This window comes from Borostomias antarcticus (genome assembly GCF_949987555.1).
Source record: "Borostomias antarcticus genome assembly, chromosome: 25".
NCBI classification, from domain to species: Eukaryota; Metazoa; Chordata; class Actinopteri; order Stomiiformes; family Stomiidae; genus Borostomias; species Borostomias antarcticus.
In genome coordinates, this window is record NC_140258.1 from 7,111,981 (window position 1) to 7,135,540 (window position 23,560).

The window sequence follows — 23,560 nt, forward strand, 5'->3', positions numbered from 1 at the left end:
ATGCACAATATCAGTCTACCTAACTCCTAAATGTAACAGGGCCATAATTAATGCTATTAATTACACCCTGCAATGACGTGTCAAAATGGCTGTTGGGAAAAAGGTCTATTGTAATCTGTTCAGATGATTGTGGGGAAGCACACTGCTATAATTCGATTTGCCTGGCAGTCTAGATATAGCTACAGCTGAGTCTATTTCCTGTGTCGACCTCATGTGTGTTCGCCCTTGAGCGATGATGTGGTGGTGTAGTCATAAATGTGTGTGTGTGTGTGTGTGTGTGTGTGTGTGAGACAGAAAGGCTGAATGCAGTGATCATCGGTGTGTCGGTGGCTGTTGTCCTTATCCTGCTGCTAATACTGGTCATCGGAAGTCTATGGTGCAGGAGGAATGACAAAAAGAATCATTTCCCCAAATGGTAGGAATACAGCACACTCCCCCTTTCTCTGTCCACATCTAGAACAATGGAACAGAACACCTGCCATTTCCTGTGCTGTTGATACTTCAATTATATATGCATTCCACCACAGGTCAAAAGAAAATATTAACCCCTAATCGTAAAACAACCTTTTTTCACTGCACCTCCGATCTAAAGCGTTTCTTGCTTGTGTCGATCTCCAGGCAGCTGCGTTCCTCCGCAGGCCAGACCAACCCCCTGTTTGAGTCAGGCGCGGAACGGCGCAGCCCTCGGCAAGGGTCCCCTCACATCAGCCAGCCCAAATTTGTGGAGTCGTCGGCCCACCAGGCCTACACCCACCTTGCGCTGTCTGTGGCCAAGGCCCCCTTCGAGACCCTGAACACGGTCACAGTGGTTCCCAGCAGACCTGCTCCCCAGGTGGGACTTCACCTCACTAACACCCCCCCCCCCCCCACTCCCCCCTATAGGAGAGATCTTACAGTTACTCACGCCATTACACAAACTATGAACTGCAACTTCTTTGATATGCAGAAATTGATTCTGGTTATTGTTGGGGTTTAGTGGATAGTTCGTTGAATATCTGTCGGTAGTGGTAAGCAGTAGATAAGTAGTATATGTACTATAGATAAGTGGTCGTTAATCTGACTCGCCTCTGTTTCACCGACAGCCTCCCAGGAACCCGGGTGCTGCACGGCCTCCGAAACCAAAGACGGAACAGGTAGCCTGTCCACTATAACACACTGACGTCTTTACCTCATGGGAACGCCGTCGCTTGTGTCCTTGAAAAACACGGTTGTTTTTCTTATGATCTTCTAGGTTGCAAGACCGCCTATGGCGCCCCCTGTGGCCCCAAGTAAAATAGCTCATTCAGGGGTGAGGATGAATACTCTTGAGTCCTATCAGGTTTTAATTGTGTCATGTACAGAAGAGTTGGGAGTTGCTACATTATTATGGGAGACTTACAGTGTCTTGTTTTTCCAGGCTAAACCGCCTCCTCCATCCAGGCCCTTGCCCCCTCTCGCTCCCAAACTGGTAAGAACACACACACACACACACACACACACACACACACGTAGACCTGCCACAGCTATTTATGATGATGTCATCATGATCAGGTCTCGAAGCCAAAGCCCCCTGTTCCCCCTGTGAAGCCAGTTTCTGCTCCATGGAAACAGAATCAACTGGTGAGTATCACTAATCCGGGAACACTAACATTTTACTACCTCACACTATGGTAGTTAAAAGAAGGGAACATCTTTTTTGATTGTTGTCTGCGCGAGGTACATTACATGTCCTTATCGCGTTATAACCCGGTGAGTCCTACAGCTATTCCCTTGGTCAGGTCTTCCTTTAGAGAACAGATTTTTGGGATTTCTCCGTTTAAGCCAAGTAGGAATCAGGGTCACAGCGGGGCAAACGGCTGGCATTTAGACACCCCGGACATTGTTCCTGGTATTCAGATATAGAAAGAGCCCTGTGGTCCCGCCTATCCACTGGACAATGGCCTGGCATTTAGATATGTAATAAACAGGGAGGGGCTCAGGCCCTGGGAGTTAGTCAGCATATTACCCCTCTGAAACCATCTCCAGACCTGACCGCAACGCAGCTGCTGACTATGCAGGAGAGAGTTGAGGGAGGGAGAGTAAGGGAGAGGAAGAGGGAATTAAAGACTTGGTGCCTGACTCATTCCTGGTGTGCGTGCGTGTGTGTGTGTGTCGATGTGTGTGTGTGTGTGCGCGTGCGTGTGTGTGTGTGTGCATCATACAGACTGCAGGGAAGGCGGCCCTGAAGCCCCCCACCAGAGCCAGATGACCAGAGAGGAAAGAGTTAAACCTTGGTATCTCTGTGAGAAGAGGATACTATTTCTGGGCCTGCTGGGAGAGTAGCAGCTGAACAGCTGGTTGGCCGTCTGAACCACTGTATGGGAGCTGACCCACGACCCCTGAAGTCAGTCTGAGGAGGCCGGGTCCCCTGTGTCAGTCCTCTGCTGCTCTGAGGAACAGGAGCCCCTCTGCTTATGGCTCCTTGGCAGTATGACTGTCTGTGCCTTTCCTTGATTGTGTGTGTCTGTTATTAACACACACACACACACACACACACACACTCTCTCTCTCTTGTTGATTGCCTGCTGTCTATGCCTCTGTGATGATGATGATGATGATGTTGATAGAGTGTATAGTATTTCAAGAGGAATTTTCAGCCGATGGGACAAACCTGCCAAGGATAAAGCAATCCACTGACCCGAAGACAATCCTTCTTTCTTACTATTTAATCTCCTTTTACTTCGGTACGATTCTCAGACAAAGCACCTCTGTCAGGCGCGTTGTCCTCTAACATGGACACGCCTTGTGACTGTCTGGAGGTGACTGCATTGCTAAAGTCAGACTGCACTGCTATTTATGATTCGTCTTGATGTTTTTAAGTTTGAGCATGTTTACATTTTAGGGGATTGCATTTGTGTTATTGTATTGCCATACTGTATGCCCCTGTGAATATTTGATGTGTGCATTCTGTTGATTACAATATTGTAAGGGATCTTTTAAACAATATGTATTACAGCCAGCTGGTCTGAGACTAAATCAGTTTTATCTTTTATGCACATTTTTGCCTTTGTGTTCCAATGCACATTTTGTACCTGAAAATAAAATATTTAATTTTGTATTTTATTTCATTAACTTGTGTGTTAGTATGTTCTCTGAAACAGAGAATTTGAGTTTTGTCACAGCAAGCCTTGACCAGAAAAACAAACACAATTGCGCAAGAACTACAAATGTTTGTCCTTTCTCAGTAGCCATACCTGGATGTTGGTAGCCTAGCAACGAGTTAAACAACCTGTTCAAAAACAAAAAAGAAAATCCTGGCAAGCGATCACAATTTATGATACCATATCCAGGTTGTCCTATGTGGGGGGGTTAAACATGGAGAGAGAATTGAAAGAAGAAACACTGCAGGATTTGTATGCCTGGATAGACAAGATCCCGCTGTCTAGACCAAAAAGAAATATTACACGGGACTTCAGCGACGGAGGTAACATGTAACAGTAGCTTAGCTGGCAATGATAACGTAACTTGAGACAGCCGGGTCATGTTCTCTGGGTATTCATGCAAGCCAAAACAAGCAAGCAGGCCGGTTTATGTAACCTACTTTCGGGAGAAATTGTTATTTTGATTCATATCAACTGAACTGCTAATACATTGTTGACCCCCCTCCTCTCCAGTGATGGCTGCCGAGGTTGTAAAGTATTATTTCCCCAAGTTGGTGGAGATACACAACTACAGCCCGGCCAACTCCACCCAGCAGAAGCTCAGCAACTGGTGCACTCTCAACAGGCAAGACATCCATCCATCTGTGACATTTAGCCACGTAGGAGTCTACTGTAGATGGAAATAGTACATAATGCTTGTCTCTAGGAATTCTCTTGGAGTGGAAGACAATATGGGAATGTGTGTCATGGCATTGCACAGACTGACCTCTGCTCTGAGCGATGCACTGCTCCCCGCAGTCGTGCTGTGGGTCGTGAGAGCTGCAGTGGAAACACTCCCCTTCTAACCAGTCTGGTCTGGAATGCAGCCAGGCGTTATTCATCTATCGCTCTGATCTGTGACAGAAGTCCCCCCACGATGGGGGGGGGGGGGGGGGGGGGGGGTTATTAAAACATTATGTTTCTTCGTCACACGAGAGGTACCAGAGCCCACCGTTGGGGATGCTAGCCACAGTTCTTTTTTTCCCCCTTTGCCAATACATATCTCTTTGTAGTAAAAGTATGGTCCATTCTACTCGAAGGCCTTTCCAAATTACAGAGTTTAGAGCTTGAGGAGTCTCCTGGCTTCTCTGGTTCTTGTTCTATTAGGATTAGTGTTAGGATAGGTGCCTTTATGTTAGGCTACAATATTAGTTATAGTTGTATTTCACAGGATAGTTTAGCTTCTTGTTTGGGTAGTTCAATAACATTGGATAGGTTAGAGTCAGACTGGTGATAGTGTATGGAGTCAGACTGGTGATGGTGTATGGAGTCAGACTGGTAATAGTGTATGGAGTCAGACTGGTGATAGTCAGACTGGTGATAGTGTATGCAGTCAGACTGGTGATAGTGTATGGAGTCAGACTGGTGATAGTGTATGGAGTCAGACTGGTGATAGTGTATGGAGTCAGACTGGTGATAGTGTATGGAGTCAGACTGGTGATAGTGTATGGAGTCAGACTGGTGATAGTGTATGCAGTCAGACTGGTGATAGTGTATGGAGTCAGACTGGTGATAGTGTATGGAGTCAGACTGGTGATAGTGTATGGAGTCAGACTGGTGATAGTGTATGGAGTCAGACTGGTGATAGTGTATGGAGTCAGACTGGTGATAGTGTATGGAGTCAGACTGGTGATAGTGTATGGAGTCCACAAAGGGGCGATGCATCGTTTGTGGGGGACAACATGTTTACTGTGCAGCTGTTGAGCCTTAAGTTGATCAGAACTCCTTGATGTTACCACTTCATGTAAAACAAGTCTTGTCAATGGTGTACAAGTACATTTTCAGTCGGATTTCAGGGCACAGCCTTGGCTAAGCCCTGTCATCGACACAAGAAGAGGCCTATGTGGCGATTATTATGTACTGAAAGGGATTTTGAATCCTAGCATCCTTGTATTCTTGACTAGGCTTACTCATCGTTCAGAAAAAGAGTCCATGCTGTTGAATGCTCTGTCAAACAGGGCAGCTGTGGCGGGTCGTCCAATGATCGTAGGGTCGGTGGTTCGAATCCCGGCTCCTCCTGACTACATGTCGAAGTGTCCTTGGGCAAGACACTGAACCCCAAATTGCTCCCAGTGAGCAGGCTGGCACCTTGCATGGCAGCTGCCGCCATTGGTTTGTGAATGTGAGGCCATTGTAAAGCGTTTGGATAAAAGCGCTATATAAGTGCAGTCCATCCATAAACAGTGTTGAACTCTGTTGTACCGTGCAGGAAGGTGCTGTCCAAGCTGAGCTTCCATGTGCCGGAAGAGACGGTGAAGAGAATCGTAGTGAGCCTTCCTGGTGTGATCGAACCCGTGCTGTGTGCCCTCAGGGAGAGCATAGAGGAAAAGAGACAGGAGCGCTCCGGAGACACATTACTGGTGTGTGTGTGTGTGTGTGTGTGTGTGTGTGTGTGTGTGTGTGTGTGTGTGTGTGTGTGTGTGTGTGTGTGTGTGTGTGCGCACGCGCGTGTGTGGGTGTGTGTTGTGCATTAGAGTGTACAGTGTTTTTCATTAAGAGCTACAGTAGGAAGCTGATTTTCTCTTCCGTCATTTCCAGGATGTGGAATACTACAACGCCAGGACCCAGGAGGACACAGCTCCAGCTCAAGGTATGCCACCTGCAGTGTACCGATTCCAAAAGATAGGAATCCTTCGTTCAAGCAACTGTTGGTCATGTGACGTGTTCACATGACCTCAGCTGACACAACACTAACTGGGCATTTTAGAGTGGGGACTATTATAGACCTATTTTACCTATTATAGATATGTCACACACACACACACACTGCTACTGAGCAGGCAGTATGGAGTTCTTCTGGCCCACTGCTCCAAGCTCACAGCGGGGGCGACTGGGTCCAGAATTGTTTCTTGCCTGACGAAGAGGCTGTTTCCTGTGGCCTCTCTCTGTCCCGCTGCCAACAGCATTCCCTCAGAGGCCGCTTACTCTGTCTGAGGCGCTGTGGAGTTTCCGTGCCGGTAAATGCTGACCAGCCCTAGTGAGTCAGTGGCCACGCCGAAGTGATCGCACAGAAACACAGAGAGAGAGAGAGAAGAGAGAGGGAAGAGAAGAGAGAACAGAGGCGCGGCATGAGAGAGCATGATGAGCGGACGGCAGGCCAAGGACCTTCAGGGAGGGAACCAGACACGTCTCTCTTCCGTCTCCCACACCTCCTCTGCCCCTCTGGGCATCGGCTCGCTCAGACCTCCGCCCTGCCCCCTTTCCCCCCCTCCTTCCCCCCCTCCTGCCCTCCCTCCGCTGTCCTCTCCCATCTAGTCTGACTCAACCCATGTAGGTTTCGGAGATAAGCCTCGTCATTCGTTTATTTCTGCCCAATCAGTGGCGACGGCCCCAATCAGATTCTATCCGGACCACGTGAAACAACCTAGCGACCGCTCTGCCCAAGATTAGTGTGATTGTGATTGTGTTTAAAGAAATACAGCACCCCCCCCCCACCCCCACCTCCATCCCCAAATGGTAATCAATCAATCAATCAATCAAAGCTTTTCAATCAAAGCTTTATTTGTATAGCGCATTTCATACCCAGAGGCAACACAATGCGCTTTACAGAGAACAAGGGAGGTGGGCATACGACCCACTCTCTACATATTCCAGAGGGAAGCAAAAAAACAGTAATCACCCGGGGGCCAGATAAGTGAGCTGTAAAAATTCTTCTCTGACCCCTCTCAACAAGGCGATCAAGCAAGCTCCAGGAGTATGTTTGTCTACCGGCTAAGAACATTTATTGAGCAATAAATAACATTAAATTAAATTTCAGAGTAAGAGAGGCTAAAAAGCATCATAGGAGAGAGGACATCCTACGGACATGCTACGACATCCACAGCAGACACAGGGGTATCTATCGGACTCCGGGAGGTCTGCTGGTGACAGTGGGGCATCCACTGGACCTGGTTAGAAGATAGGAGGGAGAGAGAGAGGCACTAGGGAGAGGGAAGGCAGAACAGGGTTAGTAGCACATAGAGCCATAAAAACCACACAGATATTTAAAACAGGCAACCTGGAGCAAGCTCCTGGAATATATTTGTCTAATGGCTAAGAACATTTATAGAGCAATAAATTACATTAAATTACATTTTCAGAGCAAGAAATAATGTGTCCAGCCAGACCTTTCTCCAGCGCTGGCACAGCGTAAACAAAGTGTGGAAGACAGGCCTGGCTATGTGAGACTATCTCCCGTCCCGTCCTCCTTTCACCCCCCCCCCCACGACCGCAGACGCTTCTCAGCACTTCATATCAGCCCGCATCACCAGATGGTCTTTATCACTGGCCTGTTGTGCCTGCTCTCTCTCTCCCTCTCTCTCTCCCTCTCTCTCTCTCTCTCTCCCTCTCTCTGGTTGTGTACAGTGTCTCGTCTCTGCACCCCGTCCCCCGTCCCCCGACCCTCTGTGTTCACAGACCTTGATTAGATGAGCCCCTTCATGTCCCTTTCCTGTGTGCGTACGCCGGGCGGCCTGTTCCCTAGAGGAACGCCCAGATGACTCCGGGCCCCCCAGGTGACTTGCCGGGCCGGGCTCACACTACAGGATTTTCAAAAGCCTAACCGATTTCAAGTTGCATCACGCACATAAGGAGAATCTTAACACATGTTCATCTCTAATCTCAAACATGCGCACACTACAAGATTTGAAAATCACAGCTCATCACACACTACAGGATATTAAGTTTATCGTGCCCGATGGAGCAGCGAACCACTGGTCTCGCCGTCTCGCTTGTAAAGTAGTGACCTAATAATCCTAAATATCAAACGTGTTTGATATTCTCGTGGCGGCCCTGGTGAGTCCGCGATTGGATCGGTAAAGCCCTCACATTACAAGATCATGTGGGCCAAACGTCGGTAGGCTACCGACCAACGTCCTAGACCAGATTTCGGGGATAAATCGTCCCCCAAAACCCTGTAGCGTGAGTCCGGCATTAGTCACAGAGGGTGTGACGATCAGAGCTGTGGCAGTCACGTCACTAAACAGCCGCTTGTTTCGTCCAGAAGCTCGTCAGACGACCGAGGCCCGGCTGAAGGCAGGAGCAGAGGGGAAGACGCACGCGGACAAGACCAGGTACCTCAGCCCACAGTCTGTCCGCAGGTAAAAAAAGTCTGGTTTGTACTTGATCTGCAGACTGTGTGTGTGTGTGTGTGTGTGTGTGTGTGTGTGTGCGTGTGTGTGTGTGTGTGTGTGTGTGTCATGGCATGTAGGCCAGTTATTCACGAAGCAACAGAACGTTGCGATTGAACAACTAGATTGCATGCGGTTAAAACTTGATACACACGCACTATGCAGTTTCATCAGTGTTGCGTCCCGGTGTGTGTGTGTGTGTGTGTGTGTGTTGGTCTGTCCTTCGCAGACCCCAGGGTCCAGTGGCGCCGGGCTCTAAGGCGGATGCTGCCTTCCGACTTGTGGAGGAGAAGGACCTGGCCATACTGGCTCTACAGGAGACTGTGGAGGTACATGCTCACACACACACACAGACACACACATCTCACACTGTGTGTCACACACATTTGCAACATCCTCCACAGCCAGGAGGAAACATGCTGACATCAAGTGACACATAATCGCTCTTCCTGTGATAATCTTGTGAAGGAAGTGTCCGGCCGTGTAACCTTACCGAGGTTGTGTGTGTGTGTGTGTGTGTGTGTTAGCAGTGGTCAATGAGTCAGTCAGCTCTCAACAGATGGGAGCTGGTTTCCTCAAGCACAGCTCCTCATCATCAACCTGTTAAAGCTGGTCAGCATGATATGTTACTGTCTGACCAGCACATTCAGCTGTATCTTCACGTGTGTGTGTTTGTGTGTGGTGGGTGTGTGTGCCTGCGTGTGTGTGTGTGTGTGTATGTGTGTGTATGTGTATGTGTGTGTGTGTATAGATCCTGCAGATTAAGGTGAACAGACTGGAGAGCCTGGTGCATCTGAAGGACATACGTATAGAAGACCTGACACACCGCCTGGGAGGATCCAGGACCAACATGGCCTGATACACACACAGAAACACACACACACACACACACACAGACACACACATAGACACACTCCCACACACACAGACACACACACACTCACACACACACAGACACACACACACACAGACACACACACAGACACACACAGACACACACACAGACACACTCACACACACACACACACACACACACACACTAACACACACACACACAGACACACTCACACACACACAGACATACACACAGACACACTCACACACACAGACACACACACACACAGACACACACACAGACACACACAGACACACACAGACACACACACAGACACACTCACACACACACACACACACACACACACACACTAACACACACACACACAGACACACTCACACACACACAGACATACACACAGACACACTCACACAGACACACACACACACACAGACGCACATACACACACACAGACACACACACAGACAAACACATGCAAATACACACAGCCACACACGCACACACACACACACACACACACACACACAGACAAACACACACACAAACACACGCGCACACACACACACACACAGACAAACACACACGTAAACACACACAAACGCGCGCACACACACACACACACAAAGACAGTCAAAGGTTGGAGCCTAAACTCTGCAATAAAGCCCATCTCATGTAGTTTAAGAACAGCAGTCTAGCAGATGAAGGTGAAGGAAGATTACTGTACCATGTCATTATTCAGATTATGTCCATGTCATTATTCAGATTATGTCCATGTCATTATTCAGATTATGTCCATGTCATTATTCAGAACATTCTCCTCTCTGCTAAAAGGAATTCCAACGGTGGAATCAGAAATCACACAGATGCCTCTTTTCTCTACTATTTCTCTACTTTTCTAAAGAAAATCTATTCTTTTAAATCTGATTAAATGAATCTGTTTGTGTCAATGAGACTACATTGAGAATTAGACTGGTCTGTCTTTTATAAGACGTGTGAATGTGTGTTACAAAATATCTTTCTAACTCTGTGGCTTATATAGCCACATGCTGTAACCTTTGACGTCTCTAAGAGTTCAATAAATAAACTATTGGACACTGCAACTGTATTGTGTGAAAGAGAGAGGAGGGGAGAGTTTTTACTGTAGCCACCACATGAACTTCCTAGAAGTGTTGTGGTTTGCTTCTAAAAGTATAATTTCTACAGTACTGCTGAATACTGTGTTTCTGCTTAAATTTCAGTAACTGATGTTGATGGTCCTGTTCTCAGAATACAGAGTGTGGTCAGATGTGGGCGGAGAACAAGAACTATTAATGACCTTATTTAATCTGTTGCTGACCCCATACTACACATCACGGTAGACTAGGAGCTGAACTTTTTGTCTTATTCCTTTGCCATGGTATCTGTGTGTGTGTGTGTGTGTGTGTCTAAGGGTCTGGACAATCTTTGAACCACTAGACAATATTCTTGTAGTGCAGTGTCTGGGGTTGTCTCACAAGTTCTCCCAGCCTTCCTCCTCTGCTAGTCCGGATGCCATTCTCAGTATGCTGCTAATTGGTGTCTATGTGGGGTCTGTCTGTGTTGCTCTAGCCCCTCCCCTCAAAAAATAATACCAGATAAGGGTAGTCACCCATCAAAATAATACCAGATAAGGGTAGTCACCCATCAAACCAGTGTGTGTGGTCTTCCCCTCTGCTGGTATAGAATAACACCAGATAAAGACGTTCTCCTAGATGGCTGATTGCATGATATCCTCAGAGACGGTTCTGCTCTGTCGTGTTCTTGAGTCGTGGAACGTCACCAGATTTGGTGGAGAGATTTGCAGCCGGACTCCATGAAGGTGATGAGCCATAACAAACGACGCGCTGAAATGCCACGGATGTCAAACTACAATGCTGATGAAGAAACAGTTAATTGAGGGAAGGGGGGGATGGAGGGACTCCAGGAGGATGTTATCAGGGTGAATCACCCAGGGGGCGGGGCAGCCAGGAGGTGGTGGTGAGAGACATCTTTCTTCTCGGTACAATCTTGTTATGACAGAGTGTGTGTGTGAGAAAGAGTGATAAGATAACAGTGCCAGGGCCATACTTCACCCTCCCTAACCATGCTCGCTCACACACACAAACACACACACAGGGGATTGGAATGTGCGGGTACACTGCGCTACAGAGAAGCTTTGTGTGATAGATACGCTGACTAACTCCATAGCCGCTCCTGCTGTTTGGTGACGGACTACCCTGCATGTCACCCCTCTCCCCTACCTCTCCATCCCCGTCTCTGCCCTGCTCCTCTCCTCCTCTTCCCCCCCTCCCGCCTCCCGGATAGTCTGCCAGGTCTGGGCGAGGTCATGGCGGGTTGAGGGCAGGGCAGAGCCAGCGCCAGGGCGGGATCACGCGCCAGAGAGGCACAGGAAGGAAGGAAAGAAGGGGGAAACCGTCACCGCCATGCCAGGAAGCAGGACACCCCACCTTGACCTCACTTCCTGGTGGGGGGGGGGCTTAAACATGCTGCTGACGTTCACAGTTCTGAGCGTGATCAGCGGTCTCTGCGCTGCAAAGTCATGTTTTACCCCAACGATGCAGCCAGACAAACACGGAGGCCTCGCCGGGGAACCGGAGAGAACAGGCTGTAACAACAGCACTTATTTTGTCTGTGTGTGTGTGCATGTGCATGTGTGTAGAAAGATTCAGCCATTCAGACACGAAAGAAAGACCACAATTCTGCTCTCTGGACAAGATGAAAAATGTCCTGCCAAGCAACACTTCCCCTCCTCATTTATTTGAATACGCAGACACAAACACACACACACCAGGATCCCCCGCTCTCTCTCTCACACACACACAAACACACACACACCAGGATCCCCCGCTCTCTCTCACACACACACAAACACACACACCAGGATCCCCCGCTCTCTCTCACACACACACAAACACACACACCAGGATCCCCCGCTCTCTCTCTCACACACACAAACACACACACCAGGATCCCCCGCTCTCACACAGACCCTGAGATAGTCTGAGAGCAGGAGCCGCCGGGTCAGGAGTCAGACTCCAGCCAAACACTCTAACTCACTCTGGCTGGGGGAGATGGGGTCTATGTGTGTGTGAGGGGGGGGGGGGGGTTGTGTGTGTGTGGTGTGAGTGTGTGTGTCTGTGGTGTGTGGTGTGCGTAGGCAGGTGTCCATGTCTGGTGTGTGTGTGTGTGTGTGTGTGGGAGGGGGGGGGGTCTGTGTGTGTGTAGCCAAATACTCTAACTCACTCTGGCTGGGGGAGACGGGTTAGCGGCGCCAGCAGAACATGAGTTGGGGTTCCAGAGCTCCAGACTGGGGAGGAGGTGGTTTAGGGAGGGAGGGAGACACACACACTCACACACACACACACACACTCACCCCGTTTGTCTTGACATACACACGTACAAACAAACATACGCACAGCTCAAGACTATATCCCTAACAATTCACATCTGACAGACATGGATTTGTGGGTCAGCACAATAAACTGGCTGTGTGAAAGAGTGTGATTGACTGTGGTACTTGTGAGTGTGTGTGTGTGTGTGTGTGTGTGTGTGTATGTTCACTGAGTCATCCTCATGCAACCACAACCAAGCCCTTCTTTTCCGGCCCCATTGCACACAAAAAATCATTCTCTCTTTCACACAGATATACAAGCATACTGTAAACACACAGGCGGAAAATAAAACAATTCATACATAAACATAGTTTACATAAACAACTAAGGCTGTTTTCTTCTTAAGTTTGTCCTTAGGAAATCAGATCCAGCCTGTGTAAATTCTCAGTGTCAATGACTTTTAAAAAGAACCAAAACAGCTTTTCCACAGGTACTGCATTGAAAAACATTAAATGTCATTTAGCTGATGCTTTTATTCAACGTAACTTACAATAATTGCATTTAACATGGGACAAGTCAGTGTGATACTACTTGCCAGAACTCACAAGTGCATCTCCTTTCTAAAACAAGTGACTAAGAGCATAATTAAGCATAAGTAGCAAAATATAAAAATACAATAGGAAAAGCACCTGATACAAGCCACATTAGTGTCCTTCTTCCACCACCCATCTGAGATGCCGTCTTGGTATGAGTCTGTGTTATTTGAGAAAACAAAGACATCCCTTAAGGAAGAACAAAGGAAAACTCTTGACTGCAATGTCAAATCAGGAAAGGCAGACAGCTATAGGGCTCCCTCTGATGAGTGCTAGGAGTACTACACCTCATCCATAATAAATTGCCACACATGACACAAACTGTGGTATCAAAATAGGCTTTATTGAACATTGTCAAAACTTGATGAAAACTTCTTGGATATAAATCTTTTAAAACAAGAAGACAGCTCATATTATGCAGATCGTACAAAAGTAACATTCACAAAGTTGTCAATCATCTCATGAATCTCAATTACAACCCCTCCGTGTTTTTATTGAAATTTGAACCCACCACCGAAGCATGAGAAGAATAGTCTTTAGTGACGATTCTTAGATCAAGTAAACTTGGGCATATCTGCACCACGCGGTTAGGTTCTACTGATGGTGGTGCGTTCATCAGCCAAAGCACAGCTGTGTCTATGCAAGCTCATCAGTAGTCTCAGGACTGGGCTGAAGTCAATCTCTGTGCCTTATGTCTGAATGTGGCCCGTGGTCTGTGTTACTGCAGGGTGACCCAGCATAAAGAAGGGTTTCATACTGTATGTAACCCCAGAAAATCAGTCTAGGGCTTCGTATTGACAGGAGTTGATGAATATAAACCCAGGTCTCATCCTGTCATCATCGCTCCGTCTTCCTGAGAGCCTCTTCTGCTCGGAGCAGCAGGGGAGGGGAAACAACGGCTCGTTTCCACTCGCCGCCACCCTCAAATTCGTATAGGCCAAGTCAAAGCTAATCACTACTGCACAAATTAAATCCCTTTTGTTTAGACTTGGACAGATGTGAGAATAGACAGAACCGATACTCCTCACAGAGAGTGATGTTCATTTTGACAACTTTTGATTATGTCATTCCGCTCTGCTTGCTTCACAGTTAACATCAGGCCTGGCCTTAGTGCAGTGGATTTCAGAGTCCGAGCTAGAATTATCCAGCACCTTACTGCACTACAACACTAACTACACTAACACACCTAAAGCTACTACACTACCCTGGGAACCCCCGCCCCCCCCCCCCCCCCCCCCCTCCTAGACCAGACAGGCTGATACTCTACCCTACACATACAGCTCTGGCCCCGATCCATTCATTGGGTTCTATAGATAAATCTTAGTTTCTATGTGTGCAATTACCACTCTTTCACCTGTCCAGCCAGACCGACCACAGGTCCGTAGTGTCCAACAGAGGAGATGGCATCCCTTCTTCCCTCTCGCACACAGTTGAATCAGTGCTAGGGTGAGTGGTGCACGCCTGGCCACAGCCCAGATATACAAAAACTAAGACCCCCCCCCCACAAAACAATTAGTGTCGCCTGTTAGGATTCCAGTTAAGCTAAATCAACAGTAAGGCTCAATCGAAATTAACGCTCAACTCATCTGGCATAATACACACAACAGAAAAATGAATTACACGTCCAAAAAGCAAAGCCAGAAGTTGCATAAGATGAAAGCACATGTACATGAGGGCGACCGGGATCGGCTGTCGGGAGACGGCCGGGTTTTGCTGACCGCTCCTGAACCCTAATGTAGCCAATCCCTGGTATTCGTAATGCTTTCAGATGTTTCATTGTGGCGTCCTCATCTCTAAAACCTGCCTTTTCTAAAGCGCCCCCCCCCCCGCCCCCCCTCTCTCTCCTAACACCTCCACCCCGCCCCTCCATCTCCCTCTATACCCCCCCCCCCCCCAGCCCTTTAAGACTAAAGCATGTCCACCCGGTTAGCTGCAGCTAACCCACCCAGAGTCTGCCAGCGTGGAGACGAGTCCCTCACACACACTCCGTGACCAGACGGGTGGGGGGTGGGGGTTTGGGCTCAGTGTGCCTGGATGTTGGGGGTGTCCAGGTGCCCTGGTTTAGAGGGGATGCCCTCCATGAACATGTTGGGGATGTCCTGACCGAAGTAGATCTTGCTGTTGGCTGCTATGTTCTGATACTTCATCAGCTCCAGATACTCAGGGGTTAACTTCATCTGGGCAGAGAGAGAGGAGAGAGACGTCAGAGACGGAGAATGTCAGAGAGAGAGAGAGAGAGAGATGGAGTGTGTGTGTGTGTGTGCTCGTGAGCTTACCCTGTTGGCTTCAGCACACTTGGCAGCTGTGTAGTATTCAGCATCGGCCCTGGCCCTCTCCCGAGCCAAGAACGCAGAATCTGAAACGGACAAAAAAGGCAGCGTTTATGAAAGTCATTCCATGAACTATTTTCTGCGGTTGGGCTGGCTGCACAGGGCAAGAGAGGAACTACTGTATTGTACTTTATTTGCACAGAAATGTGACAGGGAAGTGAATTGTGTTGTTCATAATCACAATTATAGTGGGAATAGAGCATCAAGCCATCAACTAACCCTAAGGGAGGGGGAGATCACAGTCGCAGGTCAAAAGCGCAATTGAAATGGCCAACAGTAGCTGCTGTGTATGTTGGGCCACCGTTGAATGGAAAACCACTACAGTACAGTTTACACTGTGTATTTTATATTTGGTACTGGCTAGGATTATTGTATATAGTAGATATGTGGAATGTAATGTTTCTTGTACACACGATCGTTGGACGACCTGTTCTATGGCTTGAGCTACAGCCGCCGCAGGCTAGCACCTTGCATGGCAGCTGCCGCCATTGGTGTGTGTATGTGTGTGTGAATGGCCTTTGGATAAACCACTATATAAGTGCTGTCCATTTACCATTCACCATTAAGTACCCGCATGAACAACGGGGTGACATTTTACTGTGTTCTACTCCCTCTAGAGGTCACAAGTGGTGGTGCGCAGTCTACCGCCCCCAAATAGCCCCGCTTCCGCCATGAACAGAAATAGAGAGTGACTGACTACATACAGCATCACAGCAATGCTTTCACATGACCACAGACAGACCGAGTTCATAGACGAACAAAGTTAAACAGAGACCGACCCTCGATCTCAGAGATCCTCTTCTCTGTCTCCTTCTCCATCACCTTCTGCTGGAAGTGGATCTCTGCCACCTGGGCTATCTTCTGGGCCTCTGGAGGGACAGAGAGAGAGAGACAGAGAGAGAGACAGAGACAGAGACAGAGACAGAGACAGAGACAGAGAGAGAGAGAGAGAGAGAGAGAGAGAGACAGATTAACACCATATGACATCATCAGCTACATCTAGGTGGTCCTGATTGGTAGGATCATCTGAATGCATCAGGCTCAAATAGTGAACAGTTTTCTATAGGGAACTTTTCAAGCAAACCACTTAAGTAGACAATATCTGGGTAAAAGTTTAAGTTGAAAACAAAAAATACAGCTGTCTTTTTTGTTCGTCGAGTTTTATGCCAAAAACTACGAGACTGATTTTCACATAACTTGGTGGAGGGGTGTGGCATGGTTCAACTTAGAACCCATTACATTTTGGAGCCGATCCGAATCACGGGGCAGATCCACGAGCCACCCAAACATGGCTGGCTATTCACCTCCATTCATGTTTTGGACAAGGATTATGCAAAAACTACCGGACTGCTTTTCATGAAACTCGGAGGAGGGGTGTAGCATGGTCCAATTTAGAACCCATTCAACTTTGGAGTGGATCCGAATCACAGGGTGGGTCCACGAGCTACACAAACATGGCCGGCCATTCACCTCCATTCATTTTTTGGACTTGAGGAGCGTGACGAATGTCGGTGGACCGAAACGTTGTTCCTTTTTCTAATAAAGTTGAGTTTGCCAGTGTGCGGTACTCTCTTTTTATACACACGTCTTGGACTTATTCCTACGCACCTGTTTAAAACTCTGAAGGTGTGCATTAGCTCTTTTCCCTTTTAGGCTTGAGGAGCGAAAATTCCCCCCCCCTTCACTGTCAATAGGGGGAATTGGTCACAGAGACATGGGCGTTTGGACTGGCATAAAGCTCTTGGCCCAACGAATGCAGCTTTTGAAGTAAATAACATACAGAGACAAATTAACTCATTTTTGCACCAGCACCCAGCCCCAGCACGCAGACCCCACACGTCTTAGAGCATGCTACTGTAGGTAGAGGCTAACACAGTATACTTCACACCTTAACTTGAAATTGAAAAACTATTAAAGCTACTTATTAATTTACATGCTCAGAAAATGTATTTTCACCCCCCAAAAATGGCTTTGCGACGAGCGGGAAAAGCGGGCATGGCCATTTTACCACCAAGGAGTGGTTTTGGTGTAAAACAAATGTTAATAATAATGTTAATAACAGTGTGGATTTTTTCCCACCGACTAATAAACCTACGACAACACCGGTATTACCGGTAGCACCGTCTAGCCTACAATAGGAACAGCAGCTCATCTCAACCAACTATTTATCTATCAAAGATCATTGTTTTGCTTCAGCCACGGTATGAGGGAATGGTCTAGGCATGAGGAAACAGCCCTCATGGAAACTCTGTCGAGTACCGTGGGAGGATCAGTCTGCTACTGATTATGCTCCTCTGCCTGACCAGAGTGTCATGTCGAGGGTCGGAGAGATTGTCCACGATGGCCAGCAGTTTGGACAGCATTCGTCTCTATGCAACTGCTCTCAGTCCAGGACAGAGCCTACCCTCCAGATCAGCTTAGAACCCTTTCAATTTTGGAGTGGATCCGAATCCGCAGGTCCACAAGCTGCCCAAACAAGCCGGCCTAGACTAGGTTTACACAAAAAATACTACACTGATTTTCATGAAACTCGGTGGAAGGGTGTAGCGTGGGCCAATTTAGAACCCATTCAATTTTGGAGCGGATCCAAATCACGTCCACGAGCTGCCCAAACATGGCCGGCCATTCACCGCCATTCATTTTTGGGACTTGGGGAATGAAAAATTCCCCCTTCATTGTCAATAGGGGGAACTGAAACGGCCATATCTCGACAAGGAATTTGGACTGGCATAAAGCTGTGTGTGCGCACAGAGCCACAAGATGCATTCATGGGCGGAGGTCTGTGCTCTCTGAGCACCATTTCTAGTTGCCTTCGAGGCAACGTTAGAGGTAACCACCCACCTGGTAAATCTCCCACAATGCAAACACAGCTTTGAGCCACAATTAGGAACTATTTGAGTCCCCATGATGACAGATGACAGTATATCTCACCCCCGGGATGATTTATAGCTACATATTATATTATAGCATGTACGTAATACACCCATGCCTTTTTTTGTACAGTGTATATCCCCCATTGGGTTATTTATATTTTATATTTATAGCATGTACATAATACATCCATGCTGGTATCTTTATTTGTATAGCTTTGTGTAATTTGCAACTTGTGTGATTTGCAATTATTTGTAATCTTTTAGAGCACATCACAGTACCGTTAACATGTAACAAATAAAATCTGAATCTGAATCCATCATTGTTAAAGAATATCCTGTCCTCATGAAGTCAGTGGAGTTGACAACTCTTCTAATACGCGGCTCTGGGCCTGATCATAAGACAGAGCAATAGGATTAACCCATGTTATAAGGGCCCCGTTGCTAGGTTACAGATGACCGTATTATGAGCTGGGCTAGGCTAGGCTAGAGGGGCGTTGCTAGATTACTGGTGGTTGACATTTTTTGCTACAGAGGAGGTATGTTGATAGCAGTAACCCATGACAATGGAGTAGTAGGGAATGAGATGTGATTTAGTAATGGTGAGACACAGCAGTGCTGTGGTGGTATTATGGGAAAGGAGAGTGCCAGCTCACCAATGATGGCTTTCTTCCTCTCGGTCTCAGCCTCCTTCTCCACCACTTTTTGAGTCTGAGCTGTTATCATCAGACGAGTCTTCTCTGCTTCCCTACAGAGAGAACGAGTAAGAGAAGAGACAGAGAGAGAGAGGGAGAGAGGGAGAGAGAGAGAGAGAGAGGAGAAAAGGTCAAAATATGTTCTCTTTACCTCCCACACAAAGCACATGCACGCACACGCACGCACACACACACACACACACACAAAAGACTCACATGAGTTCAAAGTTCCTCCTGATAGCCTCTGGTATCTTGGGCTTTGTGACACGGACTGCCTACAGAAGAGCCGGAAAAACTACATGTTTAGTACAACAGCACAGCCCATCCCAAACACCCAACAATGCCTTCATAGTACACACATGTGTGTGTGTGTGTGCGTGTGTGTGTACCTGTATTGTAAGCCCAGGGGCCATACAGTTGAGGTCCTTCTGCAAGGCGATTTTCATATTCTCATCTATGATGTCTGTTAGAGACAGAGGGGAGTTGGTGCACATGCTCAGGACTACTTGGAAGCATATGACAATGTGGAAAGGAATTAAAGTAGTGTGTCTGTGTGTGTGTGTGTGTGTGTGTGTGTGTGTGTGTTTTCTCACCGAACAGCTCGATGTAGACCTCCTGCAGAGTGTGTACACTGCAGAACTGGTTGAGTTCATGGTGAATCTTGTTGAAGATCAGAGTCTTGTCATAATCTGCTGTGTAGTTCTTGACTATATCCACAACTGAGGAGACCGGGAGATACGGTTGGAGCATGCTATAACAACATGATCAGTTACATAGAATAATAAGTGTCCGTCACTTCCGGGACAGTGGGGTCATGGGTAGTATAGTTCTGAGGGTCTCACCTGCTGTAGGGACCAGCATGTTGACCACCTCTATCCTGTCAAAGTAGATCATCACTCCTCCACTGTGGAGAGAACATAAATGTCAGCCGGGACCTTCCTCTGCGTGTCTCCCTAATACACAGACACACTCTTCAAAGGGGAAGTCAAAACAATTCCCAGTTACCTGGTTCCACAAGGCACATTCTTGATCTCATCGGTTTGGAGGGTAGTCTGTAACACAGAGACAGGACCATGAGAAGATGAGAAGTCAGTGACAATCCCTCAGGGCTCCATATGAACACTGGCCCAGCAAGGTTTACGACGACCATCGGGCCAGCTAACCCCGCTCTCTAAATGCCCGCTCTGCTAAATTAGTAACTGACCCAGGTCTGGTAGCTACTAGGTTTAAGGTCGGGAAGCTGTGGGATCCTTACCTGGACTGATCTGAAGGACGTAATGAAGGGCAACATGATGTGGTAACCTGGGCCGTTGGGTGTCGTCAACAAAGCCCCTCCCCTGAAAAATGAAAAGTCAACCAAAGTCATGCGAGAGAAAAACAAGGCCAAATTCATCCCCAATAACCTGTAGAAACATGTCGAAAAGGAAACACTTATGTCTTTCGCACAGTGATTTGACATTGTAGAAAGTGGACTGTTCCCAGGTTAGATGGGCGAGGCATATCTATGGGTGGGAACGCCTGATCGCGAAAGCCGTTACTGATTGGTGTCGCCGGGATCCCGGCGCTACCAATGAACTGCCAGGATTTGAACACCAGATTTCTTTCATGAAGCGTACCAGACCCATAGAGAGATCTGCAGCATGCAGTAACGTAGTGAGCGTAGCTTAAGTAGTGTATCAGCTAAAGAACTCTCATGGGTCTGGTGTTGAGACTGGGCGGTGCGTGCTATGTGTAGGTTAGCTCCAGGTTGAAGGTGAGAGGCTCCGTACCTGTAGTAGACGGCCAGGTGTCCCTCCTCAATCTTGTGGATGGAGGAGTGAAGCAGGAGCGCCATCACCCCCGTCACGGCAGCAACTACTGCACCGACGTGTGCCATCATCCTCACCTGCACTCAGCTCACCTGAAAAACACACACACAGTTGCAGTCATTTAGCAGACACTTTTACTCAAGTGCATCTCTCCTCTAAACAAGTGACTAAGAGCACAATCAAGTGCTGAAGCCAAAGTGCAAGAGTAGCAAAATAAAATACAATAGGTGCTTAAGAGGGAGGATCCTGGTAGTATTTCCACCCACGCACACACACACACCTACCTTAGATAGAAAGCTAGAACCCTTAGTCGAACAAGATTTTCAATTCTATAGTATTTTTCACTAAATGAATCTTGAGTGGACCATATTGAATCAATGAATCTTGAGTGGACCATATTGAATCAATGAATCTTGAGTGGACCATATTGAATCAATGAATCTTGAGTGGACCATATTGAATCAATGAATCTTGAGTGGACCATAGTGAATCAATATGGTCCACTCAAGATTCATTTTAGTGAAGGCTAAAGAGGCAGGTAACACTCATTATCGTTATTAGAAATAAGTATGTACAGTGTTTCCCCTATTATTGCCTTGGAGGGCCCAGCCCTCACCGGATGTGAACTGTTACTGTTAACAGTTACTGTTAACTGTTGTTACTGTAGGGCAGGGGTGTCCACACTTATTTGGCTTGTGAGCTACTTTTAAAATGATCAGCTCATCAAGATTTACATGCCCCCGGAACCCCCGCCCTTCTGTCACTTGTCACTTAACATTCGCAAGGTTTTAATTCACCTCATTGAATTCATCTTATAAAGAATCCCATTGCTGAAAATCTATTAAAAAAATAACAGCATACAACCGAAATAACAACATATGGCTGCTGTTTCAAAATCAAAGAATACATGTATTAATCAAGCTACCAATTACTTCACACTGGAAGTGGACCGTTAACTTTGTTGTATATATTACTTGCACAATCTTAACAGGTAGCAGTCAGCTACTGTAGTTGTAAGAACAGTGTCTCTTTTTAAATGACTCAATCACAGAGCACAATACACTCTGGTGACTTGCACTGAATGGATCAGCCAGGGTTGCATAATTCTGAGTTATTTCGAGTTTCTGATTGATTTTGCTAGGCTACTATCAGCTATACATATAAGCCTAAACAATGATGAAATCAGCGATAGCCATCCCTAGTATAAATACTACCAGGATCCTCCCTCTTACGTGGCAACACGGTAAAAGAGACCGTGTTGCCACCCGTCAGATATAATAAAGGATCCTGGTTATCCTGTATTGAGCAATGCACTGTCCCTTACTGAATCAATACGGGGCGCGATTTGTCCTGTATGTTCATGCACATCCCACTCTAATGCATACACTACTACGTCTTCACATGCTTGGAATGCTACGACAAATAACAAAACCAAGAAATATGCAAGAACCAGGTAGGCTGTTACGGTAATAAAACGTTGGCGGATTGAAGGCATCTTATCGCTGGACTTGGAACTTGCCGCTAACGTGATGAAACTTAATCAAACCATACACACCCATTATGCAATGTTTGGTCTCTGTGGTCTACCAGGACATATTTCCAAGTTCATCAGACCAAACATTTTACCTATGTCCATGAGCTAATGTTTATTGATTTTATCAATTTCAGAGGGGACTTTGGAATTGAAGCATAAAACACAAAGTGGGTCAAATTCACTAGAATGCAGGAAATGAAGTGTGACACTCATAATCGGTTGAGGACCCTCAGACCCCCCATGGGGCCCCTGGCAAGATGTCCCTTATTTTTCCACATTGGTTGAAGGTGGCAAACCTAATATCGATCAAGACGCAGCGTGTCCGACATGGCTTATTATGTCACTTTAAAACGATCACGTTAATTACGAACCCTATTCAGGAAAATGTAGCCCACATATAGGTACTTACAGTTTTAGTGAGATGGAAACGAAACGTTATTTTCCTGTCCTTTATCAAATCACTGTAATCTAAAGACGCAACACTAGGCTCCTGGTCCCGTCCGACCATGTCGTGTCCGGCTTCAGGGGGCCACAGGCGTTAGCAGCCACCCACCCATTCTGCATTCACTAAATATATCTATCTAGCTAACAACTGCCTATTAAACCATTTTCTCTCATATTAAATAACGTCACAAGCAACATTGTAGACTAGCCTACACATATGTGATCTTATTATGATTTAGCTAACTACATACGTGCGTTAGCAGCTAGCTTGCATGGCTGTTAGGTCAACTAACGTTAGTTTGTTCTCCAGTGAGTCTGCGTGTCACTAACGTTAGCTAGCGTCTTAAATGTAGCTATACTAAATAGTTTTACATCTCAACTCAGTAATATCAGCTAAACTAAGGATATGAAAGGTTATTAATCCGCATTTTACCAGTCTATTGAACAGACAATCTCGTCCTCTTGCCGCACGGTTCACAGCGACCCATCCCCTGCACGTCTCCCAGGGTTGCTTGCTCTCACTCACCCTAAGCTAGCAATGCTAGTTAGCCACCGATGCTAACCGTCGCTTTGGCTCGCTGCTCCGGCTCTTCCGGGTGGGACATGAGCCACGCCCTTAAAAGGTCGGAGAGAGTGTAGGGAAAGGTGGAGTTGCCCAGGATCTTCTATATTTATTTTAAGACTCAAGATTTGTTTTTTGACATGTATATAAGTTCACATATACTAGGACACAGGACAGGGTGCAGGACAGGACAGTGCATAGACATGACAGTGCAAAACAGTTCCAAAAAACAGTGCAAATACAAAATAAAAA

The 23,560-nt window shown here is 47.0% G+C and overlaps 3 protein-coding genes across 3 annotated transcripts in view; 2 read left to right on the forward strand and 1 right to left on the reverse strand.

The window, feature by feature from the left end:
- Positions 1-1,272, forward strand: part of adam8a (ADAM metallopeptidase domain 8a) — a gene marked incomplete at both ends in the record, with an annotated part of 9,200 nt that extends 7,928 nt beyond the window's left edge. Inside the window, 3 exons of the mRNA XM_084458767.1 lie at positions 639-832; positions 1,083-1,098; positions 1,232-1,272. Coding sequence (XP_084314893.1) covers positions 639-832; positions 1,083-1,098; positions 1,232-1,272 — 251 coding nt within the window. The remainder of the gene's footprint in view (positions 1-638; positions 833-1,082; positions 1,099-1,231) is intronic.
- Positions 1,273-3,333: 2,061 nt separating this feature from the next.
- On the forward strand, positions 3,334-9,144 carry spef1 (sperm flagellar 1; the record flags this gene model as incomplete). Its single annotated transcript, XM_084458768.1, has 7 exons — positions 3,334-3,442; positions 3,633-3,744; positions 5,368-5,518; positions 5,697-5,748; positions 8,140-8,236; positions 8,496-8,595; positions 9,018-9,144. The coding sequence occupies 7 exons, from the start codon at positions 3,334-3,336 to the stop codon at positions 9,123-9,125; spliced, it is 729 nt and encodes a 242-aa protein (XP_084314894.1). The 3' UTR covers positions 9,126-9,144.
- A 5,798-nt stretch (positions 9,145-14,942) lies between these two features.
- Positions 14,943-23,272, reverse strand: erlin1 (ER lipid raft associated 1). The gene is made up of 12 exons (XM_084458528.1): positions 23,180-23,272; positions 20,730-20,860; positions 20,216-20,297; positions 19,966-20,012; positions 19,803-19,864; positions 19,554-19,679; positions 19,350-19,423; positions 19,177-19,235; positions 18,922-19,013; positions 16,175-16,264; positions 15,342-15,421; positions 14,943-15,242 (listed from the first exon to the last, which is right to left on the reverse strand). The coding sequence occupies exons 2-12, from the start codon at positions 20,837-20,839 to the stop codon at positions 15,087-15,089; spliced, it is 978 nt and encodes a 325-aa protein (XP_084314654.1). The 5' UTR covers positions 20,840-20,860; positions 23,180-23,272; the 3' UTR covers positions 14,943-15,086.
- Positions 23,273-23,560: the final 288 nt, after the last annotated feature.

Coding starts and splice junctions, on each gene's coding strand:
- erlin1 (XM_084458528.1), bottom strand. CDS start 20,839: ATGATGGCACACGTCGGTGCAGTAGTTGCTGCCGTGACGGGGGTGATG. Junction 20,298..20,729: donor CACCTGGCCGTCTACTACAG/GTACGGAGCCTC, acceptor TTCATTTTTCAG/GGGAGGGGCTTTGTTGACGA. Junction 15,422..16,174: donor GAGGATCTCTGAGATCGAGG/GTCGGTCTCTGT, acceptor TGTCCGTTTCAG/ATTCTGCGTTCTTGGCTCGG.